Raw genomic sequence first — 12,949 nt, forward strand, 5'->3', positions numbered from 1 at the left:
CAGCGGGGGGGGGGAGAGAAGGGGGTCGGGGCCCAGCGGGGGGGGGGGGGAGAGAAGGGGGTCGGGGCCCAGCGGGGGGGGGGGGAGAGAAGGGGGTCGGGGCCCAGCGGGGGGGGGAGAGAGGGGGTCGGGGCCCAGCGGGGGGGGAGAGAGGGGGTCGGGGCCCAGCGGGGGGGGGGGAGAGAGGGGGGTCGGGGCCCAGCGGGGGGGGAGAGAGGGGGTCGGGGCCCAGCGGGGGGGGAGAGAGGGGGTCGGGGCCCAGCGGGGGGGGAGAGAGGGGGTCGGGGCCCAGCGGGAGGGGGGGAGAGGGGGTCGGGGCCCAGCGGGGGGGGGAGAGAGGGGGTCGGGGCCCAGCGGGGGGGGAGAGAGGGGGTCGGGGCCCAGCGGGGGGGGAGAGAGGGGGTCGGGGCCCAGCGGGGGGGGAGAGAGGGGGTCGGGGCCCAGCGGGGGGGGAGAGGGGGGGGTCGGGGCCCAGCGGGGGGGGGGGGGAGAGGGGGGGGTCGGGGCCCAGCCGGGGGGGGGAGAGGGGGGTCGGGGTCCAGCGGGGGGGGAGAGAAAGGGGGATCGGGGCCCAGCGGGGGGGGTAGAGAGAGGGGGTCAGGGCCCAGCGAGGGGGAGAGAGAGGGGGTCGGGGCCCAGCGGGGGGGGGAGAGAGGGGGGTCGGGGCCCAGCGGGGGGGGAGAGAGGGGGGTCAGGGCCCAGTGAGGGGGAGAGAGGGGGGGTCGGGGCCCAGCGGGGGGGGGAAGAGGGGGGGTCGGGGCCCAGCGGGGGGGGGGAAGAGGGGGGGTCGGGGCCCAGCGGGGGGGGGGGAAGAGGGGGGGTCGGGGCCCAGCGGGGGGGGGGGAGAGAGGGGGTCAGGGCCCAGCGGGGGGGGGAGAGAGGGGGTCAGGGCCCAGCGGGGGGGGGGAGAGAGGGGGTCAGGGCCCAGCGGGGGGGGGGAGAGAGGGGGTCAGGGCCCAGCGGGGGGGGGAGAGAGGGGGTCAGGGCCCAGCGGGGGGGGGAGAGAGGGGGTCAGGGCCCAGCGGGGGGTGGGAGAGAGGGGGTCAGGGCCCAGCGGGGGGGGGGGAGGGGGTCAGGGCCCAGCGGGGGGGGGAGAGAGGGGGTCAGGGCCCAGCGGGGGGGGGGGAGAGAGGGGGTCAGGGCCCAGCGGGGGGGGGAGAGAGGGGGTCAGGGCCCAGCGGGGGGGGAGAGAGGGGGTCAGGGCCCAGCGGGGGGGGGAGAGGGGGTCAGGGCCCAGCGGGGGGGGGAGAGAGGGGGTCAGGGCCCAGCGGGGGGGGGAGAGAGGGGGTCAGGGCCCAGCGGGGGGGGAGAGAGGGGGTCAGGGCCCAGCGGGGGGGAGAGAGGGGGTCAGGGCCCAGTGGGGGGGGGGAGGGTCAGGGCAAGGTGGGGGTGGGGAAGAGGGTCGGGGCCAGGTTGGTTGGGGGGGGGGGGGAGTGGAAGAAGTTTCGGAGGTGTACAGTGGGGTGAGAGGTGCAGGGGATTTAGAAGGGGACAGGAGGAGGAGAACAGTGGGGAGAGACAGGGGTACAGAGGTGTATTGGAAAGGTTAGAGAGAGAGGTATGGAGGTGGAAGGGAAATTGGGGAGGATGGATGGAGTAGGGTACGGAGGATGGAGGAGAGGAGTGAGAGGTGTACAGAGTGGGAGTGGAGTTGTGGAGGGTGGACGGAGAGGGGATGTGTGAGAAGGGGAGGGGAGGTGTTGGAGGGTACAGAGAAGTAAGAAGGGGAGAAGGGGAGATGGGGAGGGTGGACAGAGAGTGGGGCAAGGGGGGGAACAGAGGGGCGAGAGGGGGTTTGGGGGAGGATAGACAGATGGGGTATGGAGGGAGGAGGTAGAGGGGTACAGTGGGGTGGGAAGGGGTGTTGGGGAGGGTAAGATGTATGGGGTTTTAGGTGGGGAAGGATAGAGGGGAAGTGAGAGGGGTGGGGGAACAGAGGGGTAGGGGGGAACAGAGGGGTAGAGGTGGGGGGGAACAGAGAGGTGGGGGATTAGAGGGGGGAACAGAGAGGTGGGGGGATGAGAGGTGGGGGGATGAGAGGTGGGGGGATTAGAGGGGGGAACAGAGAGGTAGAGGGGGGAGTAGAGGGGGAACAGAGGGGTAGAGGGAGGAACAGAGGGAGGAGGTAAAGGTGTACAGTAGGGTGGGAAGGGGTATTTAAGTTATGTAAGAGGTATGGGTTTTAGGTGGGGGAGGATAGCTAGAGGGGTACAGCGGGGAGGATAGCTAGAGGGGTACAGCAGGGAGGGAGAGGTATTTAAGGATTATGGTGAGGGTTATGGAGGGGTAAAGGGGGGACGGAGCGGTAAAGGGGTACAGTGGGGGTGGGGAGGGTAAGAGGTATGGGGTTTTAGGTGGGGGAGGATAGTTAGTGGGGAGGGAGAGGTATTTAAGGATTATGGTGAGGGTTACGAAGGGGAAAGGGGGGACAGAGGGGGAAAGGGGGGACAGAGGGGGAAAGGGGGGACAGAGGGGGAAGGTAGAGGGGTACAGTGAAGTGGGAGAGTGGAAAGGGGACGAGTGAAAGGGGAGTTGGGGGGTGGACGGAGGGTGGTGGGGGGAGGTTGAGGGGTTGGAAGTGGGTGAATGGGAGCGATGCGGATAGGAGGGGAACCCCGATTGTTCAGGGGGCGCCTCCTGATACCGGCCCCTGGGGCTTTCGGGCCTAATCTCACTTTGCCCCTCCGCGGCCTGGATTGCCCCACCGTGCCAGCGAGACAAAGCGCGGATGCTCGCCGTGACTGCAGGAGGCCCCACCGCCCGGCCTCACCGTCATAGTAGTAGCAGACCTTCTTCTTGCTGCCCGCCTGCGTGAACGCCATCTTACCGCCGTCCGCCTCCTCCCGCCCGGCCTCGCTGCTCGGCGGCCTAACCCCCCTCCCCCTGCGCTCCTCCCCGTCCACAACCAACCTCACTGACACGCGCGTCACCCTGACCGACAGGACCTCAGCCAATGGCTGAGCGGCCTCTCCGCGGGACCACCGGTACAACTCTATGACGTCAGGCGGCGGTAACAAATTGTGAGTGAGGGGGCGGAGCTGCGTGGTTAGCAAGTTTGGTTGATGAAGCACAGTTGCCCCCCCCCCCTCCCCTCCCACACACACACACCGGGAAAGGGGGTTCGGGTGCGGGGAGAGGTTGGAGGGTGTAGGGCCTCGGAGATTGGGCGAGGGGCAGGATCAATGGGGGTGGTCTGGTATTGGGAGGTGTTGACTGGCGATGTAGGAAAGTATGGTGGGCTCAGATGTTGCAGGAAAGAGTTGGGTAGGTTTCATTGGCGATGGAGGATGAGGTTGGAGGGTGAGAGAAATGGGTGAGGTTGACTGGTGATGGAGGAGGGAGGTGGTGCTGAGGCCTTTTGGAAGTTGAGAGGAATGGGTGATGGAGGAGGAAGATGGTGCTGAGCCCCTGAGGAGCCGTGATGGGGTGTTGGAGGTGAGAGCAATGGGTGAGGTTGACTGGTGATGGAGGAGGAAAATGGTGTTTGGACCTTGAGAAGTGGTGGTGGGGTGTTGGGGGTTGAGAGAAATGGGTGGGGTTGATTGTGATGGAGGAGGGAGACAGTATTGAGGCCCTGATAGGGAGTGATGTGGTTTTGGGAGTGAGAGAAATGGGTAAGGTTGATTGGTGATGGAGGAGGGAGATGCCATTGAGGCCCTGATGGGGGGTGATAGTGAGGTGTTGGGCGTCGAATGAAGGATGTGAGAGATGGGTGCGGTTGATTGGTGCTGGTTGAAAGAGTCAGTAGGATTGGGTGTTGGGGGGAGAGAGACCATGGGGTATTGAAAGGGATTTCGTGATGGGAAGATAGAGACCCTCACCCCGGTGGTGGGGTGGGGTAATGTTGAGGGATGGTGAGGAGGAGGAGGGTTTTAGTGTCGGGGGTGTTTGAGGAGGGAAGGGCCCTGGTGAAAGGGGAGGTGTGATGTGGAGATGATAGGGAAGTGGAGGACAGGAAGATCATTGTGGAGTGTGCTAATTTACCTGGATATTCATTTCAAAATAAGGAAGGTGGTAATGTTGGGTCTCAGAGAAAATTAAGGTGGATAGGTTCCCCAGTTTTGATGGGATATACCCCATGTTACAGAGAGGGGCAAGAGATGAGATAGCTAGGTCCTTGACCAATATTCATGTCCTCTCTAGCTGTAGGCGAGATCCTGGAGGACTAGTAGTAGCCAATGTTGTTCAAGAAGGGAAACATGGATAATCCTGGAAATCATGCACGAGTCTCACAGCAGTGTTAGGGAAGTTTCTGGAGAGGATTTTTATGGATAGGATTTATGAGAATTTGGAAAACCATAACCTAATTAGGGACAGTCATCATGGCTTAGTGCAGAGCAAATTGTGTCTTACGAGCTTAATTTAGTTTTTCGAGGGGATGACTAAGGTGAATGAAGAAAGCGGTTGTCTACATGGATTTTAGAAAGGCGTTTGATAAGGCCCTCATTGGAGACTCATCCAAAACATGCATGGGATCGATGGTGGATTGCCACTTAGATTCAGAATGGCTTGCTCATAGAGTACAGAGAGTAGTGGCCAATGAGATATATTTTCGCGGGAGATCTTTGACTAGTGGTTTTCCGAGGGATCCATACTGAGACCTCTTTTGTTTGTGATTTATTCAAATAACCTGGATTAAAATGTTTACGGGTGCATTGGTAGGTTAGCAGACGATGCAAAGATTGCTGATATTATGGGTAGCGAGGAAGACAGGCAAAGGATCCAGTGGGATATAGATCAGTTGTAGATCTGGGCAGACAGATGGCAGATGGAGTTTAACATGGTGAAATTCGGCATGGACTGGATGGGCCGGAGGGCCTATTTCTGTGGTCAATGACTTTCTATGTGTAACGTTGCACTTTCGGAGATCAAATGTAAAAAGAGCAGTGTGCCGGTAATGATAAGACCCTGATGAGCAGTAGGAATCGCGGAAGTTCTCTGAAAATAGCTGCATGGGTCGATAGAGTGGTAAGAAGGCATATGCCGTACTAGCCTTTATTAGTCGAGGCATTGTGTTCAGAAGTTGAACAGTTAGCTTTATAAAACTATGGTCAGGCCACATCTGGAGTATTGCATTCAATTCTAGTCACCCCATTATAGTAAAGATCTGGAGGCTTTGGAGAGGGTGCAGAAGAGGTTTACCAGGATGCTGCCAGGATGCATGGTGCTATAAGGAGAGGTTGGACAGAGTTGGGTTGTCTGGAGTTGCACGGGAAGAAGGAAGATCTGATAGAGCTTTATAAGATTATGAGAGCCGTAGATCAGGTAGATAGCCAGTGTCTTTTTACCAGGCTTGAAATGTCTATTACCAGAAGGTATGCATTTAAGTTGTGGAGGGGTAAGTGCAAAGTAAATTTACTATCACCGAGTACAGATATGTCACCATATACAACCTCGAGATTCATTTTCTTGTGGGCATACTCAATCAATCCATAGAAAAATAACCATAACAGAATCAAAGAAAGACCACACCAACCTGAGCATTCAACTAGTATACAAAAGACAACAAACTGTGCAGATAAAAAAGGAAAGAAATAATAATGATAAATAAATAAGCAGTAAATAGCGAGAGCTTGAGATGGAGAGTCCTTGAATGCTTTTACATAACGAGTGAAGGGTGTCTGGAATGCACGGCTCGGGTGGTGGTGGTGGAGGCAGATTCTACTGAGGAATTCGACAGGCTCTTAGAAATGGAAAGTTATGAACATTGTGTTAATAGAATTAGTTGGGCATTTGATCACCAATTTAATGAGTGAGGCACAACATTGTAGGCTGAAGGATCTGTTTCTCTGCTGTACCGTCTTTGTTCATGGCTGTCTTAAAACAAACTGTTCACTCTTTCCTAAATGTTGCCCCTCTAAAAGGTCCGTCACTTATCCAGGCTCATTCCCCCATATAGGGACAGTGGGTTCAGACCTAGTAAATTCATTAAGTTGTAAATGAATTCGTAAATATAACAATGCTAAAAGACAACAAAGGACTGAACCCAGCCTGATGCCTTCTGCACCTTAATAATCCCATTCTTTTTCCACCACCATCAACCAAGACATGCTCTCTTCTCACTGCTGCCATCAGGAATGTGATACAAGGACCCACAGCACCAGGTAGAGGAACAGTTACCGCCCCTGACCATCAGTCTCTTGAACCAGAGGGGATGACTTCACCGACCCTGACATTGAAATGTTCCCACAACATATGGACTCAATTCCAAAGACTCTTCATCTCATGTTCTCGATATTTATTGCTTATTTCTTTATTTTTGTTTTGTTTGTCTTTTGGGCCATGGATAGATCCACAGAGATATTGACACCCAGGAACTTGAAATTGCTCACTCTTTCCGCTTCTGATCCCTCTATGACGGAGGGTGTGTGTTCCCTCATCTTGCCCTTCCTGAAGTCCACAATCTTGTTTTACATCGAGGGAAAGCAAGAGGAAAAAGTAATAGAATGCAGAATATGCAGAGACTTGTTCTGGAGCTGCTCCGGCCTATGGTCAGGCCACACTTAGATCCCCACCAGTTCGCCTACCAGCCCCGACTAGGAGTTGAGGATGCCATCGTCTACCTGTTGAACCGTGTCTACGCCCACCTGGACAAGCCAGAGAGCACTGTGAGGGTCATGTTTTTTGACTTCTCCAGTGCGTTCAACACCATTCGCCCTGCTCTGCTGGGGGAGAAGCTGACAGCGATGCAGGTGGATGCGTCCCTGGTGTCATGGATTCTTGATTACCTGACTGGCAGACCACAGTACATGTGCTTGCAACACTGTGTGTCCGACAGAGTGATCAGCAGCACTGGGGCTCCACAGGGGACTGTCTTGTTTCCCTTTCTCTTCACCATTTACACCTCGGACCTCAACTACTGCACAGAGTCTTGTCATCTTCAGAAGTTTTCGGATGACTCTGCCATAGTTGGATGCATCAGCAAGGGAGATGAGGCTGAGTACAGGGCTACTGTAGGAAACTTTGTCACATGGTGTGAGCAGAATTATCTGCAGCTTAATGTGAAAAAGACTAAGGAGCTGGTGGTAGACCTGAGAAGAGCTAAGGTACCAGAGACCCCTGTTTCCATCCGGGGGTCAGTGTGGACATGGTGGAGGATTACAAATACCTGGGGATATGAATTGATAATAAACTGGACTAGTCAAAGAACACTGAGGCTGTCTACAAGAAGGGTCAGAGCCGTCTCTATTTCCTGAGGAGACTGAGGTCCTTTAACATCTGCCGGACGATGCTGAGGATGTTCTACGAGTCTGTGGTGGCCAGTGCTATCATGTTTGCTGTTGTGTGCTGGGGTAGCAGGCTGAGGGTAGCAGAGACCAACAGAATCAACAAACTCATCCGTAAGGCCAATGATGTTGTGGGGATGGAACTGAACTCTCTCAGGGTGGTGTTTGAAAAGAGGATGCTGTCCAAGTTGCATGCCATCTTGGACAATGTTTCCCATCCACTACATAATGTACTGGGTGGGCACAGGAGTACATTCAGCCAGAGACTCATTCCACCGAGATGCAACACAGAGCGTCATAGGAAGTCGTTCCTGCCTGTGGTCATCAAACTTTACAACTCTTGGAGGGTCAGACACCCTGAGCCAATAGGCTGGTCCTGGACTTATTTCATAACTTACTGGCATAATTTACATATTAGTATTTAACTATTTATGGTTCTATTACTATTTATTATTTATGGTGCAACTGTAATGAAAACCAATTTCCCCCGGGATCAATAAAGTATGACTATGACTATGACTATGAATATAGTCTTGTGGAGAATTTGCCAGTTGGACAATAAGATGCAAGGCCATGATGAGATAGACTGTGAGATCAAGCGTGTATCACACCATATTAGGGGACCGTTCAATAGTCTTATAACAGTGGGGGAGAAGCTGTCCTTGAGCCTGGTGGGACGTGCTTTCAGGCTTTTGTATCTTCTGCCCGTTGGGAGAAGAGAGAATGGGTTGGGCGGGGTCCTTGTGCTGGCTGCTTTACCCAGGCAGTGAGAAGTGTAGACAGAATCCATGGAGGAGGAAATAAACGGGTTTCTAGAAGGTGAGAAGGTCCTGCTGAAAGAAAGCAGAGTATGTTCAGGGCTTATATCACAATATCACAATATCACAAATATCACAAATGACCTGACTTGGTCCAACCAAGCAGAGTTCACTGCCAAGAAGGCCCACCAGTGCCTTTACTTCCTGAGAAAACTAAAGAAATTTGGCCTGTCCCCTAAAACCCTCACTAATTTTTATAGATGCACCGTAGAAAGCATTCTTCTCGGATGCATCACAACCTGGTATGGAAGTTGTCCTGTCCAAGACCGAAACAAGCTGCAGAAGATCATGAACACGGTGCAGCACATCACACAAACCAATCTTCCATCCTTGGACTCACTTTACATCGCACGCTGTTGGAGCAGTGCTGCCAGGATAATCAAGGACACGACCCACCCACCCAACACACTTTTTGTCCCTCTTTCCTCCTCCGGGAGAAGGCTCAGGAGCTTGAAGACTCGTAAGGCCAGATTTGGGAACAGCTTCTTTCCAACTGTGATAAGACTGCTGAACAGATCCTGAGCTGTACCCTCCAAATATCCGGACCTGCCTCTCGGTTTTTTTTTGTACTACCTTACTTTCCATTTTTCTATTTTCTATTTATGATTTATAATTTAAATTTTTAATATTTACTAATTTTTTACTATTTTTAATACAAATGTATTTTTAATATTTAATATTTGTAATCCAGGGAGCGGGAAGCGCAGAATCAAATATCGCTGTGATGATTGTACGTTCTAGTACCAATTGTTTGGCGACAATAAAGTATAAGTAACCTTTGACACCCTTACTAATAAGAGCCTGTCAGTCCCTGTCTTAAATATACCCAATGACACGGACAGCATAGCCATCCATGGCAATAAATTCCACAAATTCACTACCCTCTGGCTAAAAAAAATTACTCCTCAACTCTGTTCTAAAGGGACATTCCTCTAATTGGAAACTGTGCCTCTGGTCCTAGACTCCCCCAGTATAGGAAACATCCTCTCCACAACCACTCTATCTAGATCTTTCAATATCCGATAGGCTTCAACAACATTTCCCTCATTCTTCTAAACTCCAGTGAGTACAGGCCCAGACCATCGAAAACTCTTCATACGGCAACCCTTTCATTCTTACTGCTGTAGTCAAAGTAGTGGCCATTTTTTGCTCTGCAAGCCCCTTTTAAACAAAGATGGATGTTGAGGAATAATTTTTAGCCTGGTTAGCAAAGACAATTCCATGTTCTTGTTCACCATGTTTAGCTTAGAAAGGAGCAGGCAAAGGTTCATAATCAAAGCTCATCTGAGGTAACATCACTCAATACTGCAGTAGATTTTCCTTACTCTTCCACAGGCAACTTCACTTCAACTTCAAGGTCAAGTTGAAGTGTCTGACTGTACATATGTACAACCAAACAAAACAACACTCCTCCGGACCATGATCAAATTTATTGTTGGAAGAACATAAGAAATAGGAGATGAGTTGCTATCTGGCCCGTTGAGCATGCTCCACCATTCGGTAAGATCATGGCTGATCTGACCAACCTGCCTCTTCACCATAACCCTTAATTCCACTACTATTCAGAAATCTACTCAACCTTGTCTTAAATATATTTACTGAGGTAGCCTTCACTGCTTCACCGGGCAGAGAATTCTACAGATTCATCACTTTCTGGGAAAAGCAGTTCCTCCTCATATCCATCCCAAATCTACTCCCCCTAGGCTATGTTCCCTAGTTCTTGTCTCACCTACCAGTGGAAACAGCTTTCCTGCCTCTAGCTTACCTATCCCTTTCATAATCTTTTCATGTTTCTGTAAGGTCTCCTCTCATCTGACTGTACATATATACAACTAAACAAAACAACATTCCTTCAGACCGCGGTAAGGCCAGTGATGTCGTGGGGATGGAACTGGACTCTCTGACGGTGGTGTCTGAAAAGAGGATGCTGTCCAAGTTGCATGCCATCTTGGACAATGTCTCCCATCCACTACATAATGTACTGGGTGGGCACAGGAGTACATTCAGCCAGAGACTCATTCCACCGAGATGCAGCACAGAGCATCATAGGAAGTCATTCTTGCCTGTGGCCATCAAACTTTACAACTCCTCCCTTGGAGGGTCAGACACCCTGAGCCAATAGGCTGGTCCTGGACTTATTTCCTGGCATAATTTACATATTACTATTTAATTATTTATGGTTTTATTACTATCTAATTATTTATGGTGCAACTGTAACGAAAACCAATTTCCCCTGGGATCAATAAAGTATGACTTTGACTATGACTATGACTACACCAACAATACATATATCACACACACTGCAAATAACTTAAAATATACAAATGTTAGTAATTCGGAATGCACATAGTGCGCAGCACAAGTAAACAGCTCACTGTCCTAGTGATGAGACCTCGGTGGTGGCAGGGTATTCATCAGTCTCACAGTCTGAGGGAAGAAGCTGTTACCCAGTCTGTTAGTCCTGGTCCTGATGCTCCTCTACCTCCTTTCTGACGGCAGTGGGTCAAAGAGATCGTGGAATGGGTGGTAGGGATCCTTAACAATGTTTCAGGCCCTTTGTGTACAACACTCCTGGTAACTGTCACAAATGAAGGGCAGAGAGACCTTCCGAATGCTTAAGCACCAAGCTCAAAAACTAAGCAACCTTAAACCACTTAAATCATGAAGATTTTTGTTTTATTTGGAGTTAAAGCTCAGTAACAGACCCTTCTGGCCCAATGAGCCTGCGCCCACCAATTACACCCTTGCGACCAATTAGCCTGCTAGCCCACACGTCTTTGGAATGTGGGGGGAAACCCACAGAGTTTGAGCCAAGACCCTTCATCGAGACTGGAAAGGAAGGGGCCAGAAGCCAGAGTAAGAATGAGGCAGGAGATAGGTGAGACCAGCTGAAGGGGAAGTTGGGTGGGCTGGGGGGAGGGGCTGAAGTGAGAAGCTGGAGAAGGAGGAATCTGACAGGAGAGGAGAGTGGACCAAGTGAGGAAGAGAAGGAGAAGAACCAAGGGAGGTGATAGGCATTTGAGGAGAAGGGAAGGGGTGAGGGGAGCCAGAATGAGGAATGGAAAAAGAAAGACAAGAAGGGGGAGAAATTACTGGAAATTATAGAGAAATTGATGCTCGTGCCATCAAGTTGGAGGCTACATAGCCAGAAAATGAGAAGTTGCTCCTTCAACCTCTGTGTGGCCTCATTGTGACAGTAGAGGAGGCCAGGGATATGTCAAAATGGGAATGGGGGTGGAATTAAAATGGATAGCCACTGGAAATTCCTGCCTTTTGACAGAGATGTAACTTTGGATGGATTCAAAGATGATTAATACATTTTATCCTGTTAATAAACACTTCATAAGTCACAAAGGATATAGGAAGTGATATTGTATCAAGACATTGAAGAGTTTCTTTCAGAATACCTTGCAAAACGTACGAGAAAACAGAACACTTCACAGCCACAGACTGTTTATAGCCACTGATACGTTTCAGCTGCCAAGCTCTGCTCTGTGCTGAGCAAACCCATTTCAATCGCTGTCTTCAGCCACTGCAGTTAGCCTGATGAAAATATTCCAAAATATTGTCGGGGAAGAATTCCAAAATTCAGACCCAGTAACCAATCAGGATGTCACGTGGCTCGGAGAGGACGTGACGTGTCAGTGTCCCTGTGTGCCTGTTGGGTGTGCTGGAAGTTATGTAGATGTTTGAGAACTTGGGAGGTGTTTCCAAAAGCAAGGATAATAAGTTCCAGAAGGGCAGCAAGGCACCTGAGGAGTTGAGACAGTCAGAGTGCGGAGAATGTTGACCTCTACTATCCAGGCCATGCTGTCTTCTCCCTCAGGAGCCTTAGGTCCCACACCACCAGCTTCAGGAACAGTCATCAGGCTCCTGAACCAGTGTGGAGAACTCCACTCACCTCAACTCTGCTCTGATTCCACAACCTATGGATTCACTTTCAAGGACTCTACAACTTACCTTCTCAATGTTATTTATTATTTGTTATTCATTTTTTGTATTTGCAGCTCGTCTTCTTTTGCATTTTGGTTTTTACTTAAATCTTTGTAGTTTTTCATTGATTCCTTTGTATTTACCCTGAATGCTTCTGGTTTAAGATGGCACTGGTGATGACAGCGACTACTTATCGGCAGCAAGCAAAGCAATGGAAACAACTAAATGCCTGGTTGATAGCACCTTATTAATAACGATCACTGCTAACAATGGAGAGGCGTGCAGAGACTAGGCTAGGGGAGCAGAGGTGGGAGGAGGCCAGGCCAGACGAGCGGAGGTGGAGGTGCAGGCAAGGCACGGCGGAGGGAAGCGGAGGCTGAAGCGGGAGTGAGGGAAGTCCCAATGTCTGATCGATTTAAGCACCGGGCCAAGCTGAAAAAGTCGAGTACCGGCTGAGTGATGGTGGTGGGAACAGTCCGAGAGTGAGGATGTCTGGATGACTTAAATCAGATTGAGAAGGTCAGTGCGTTGGGACTGGAGATGAGGGACGGCTGGTTTTGTTTGCTGCTCAGTGACCTTTACCCAGCTCTGCGCTGAACCGAGGCTGTGGTCTGCTCTAGCCACAGTGATGCCTGGCTTCATGTCTTTCATAAAACTTGGGTTCTGAAGCCATTTGCTTACTTTTATTGTTTGCAGGATTCGTGTTTTTTCTCTCTCTGCGCATTGGGAGTTTGATTTTTTTTAATGGGTCATTTGGGGTTTCTTTGTTTTGTAGTTGCCTGTAAAGAGATGGATCTCGAGGTTGTATAATGTACACATACTTCAACAATACACGTACTTTGAATGCCCGCGAGGAGGGTATATGTTGACATATACAGAACATACTTTGATAATAAATTTAGTTTGAACTTTTTTTTAGATTAGATTATGAGAACACTCAGTCCTCTTTTATTGTCATTTAGAAATGTATAC

At 51.2% G+C, this 12,949-nt stretch overlaps 1 protein-coding gene across 1 annotated transcript in view; it reads right to left on the reverse strand.

Annotated features, from left to right (window-relative positions):
* The window catches only part of hdac1 (histone deacetylase 1), a 40,104-nt gene extending 37,219 nt beyond the window's left edge, over window positions 1-2,885 (reverse strand). The window contains exon 1 of the mRNA XM_072246180.1: window positions 2,771-2,885. Within this exon, the coding sequence (XP_072102281.1) occupies window positions 2,771-2,822 (52 nt within the window). The 5' untranslated portion in view covers window positions 2,823-2,885. The remainder of the gene's footprint in view (window positions 1-2,770) is intronic.
* Window positions 2,886-12,949: the final 10,064 nt, after the last annotated feature.

This window comes from Mobula birostris, chromosome 29 (genome assembly GCF_030028105.1).
Source record: "Mobula birostris isolate sMobBir1 chromosome 29, sMobBir1.hap1, whole genome shotgun sequence".
NCBI classification, from domain to species: domain Eukaryota; kingdom Metazoa; phylum Chordata; class Chondrichthyes; order Myliobatiformes; family Myliobatidae; genus Mobula; species Mobula birostris.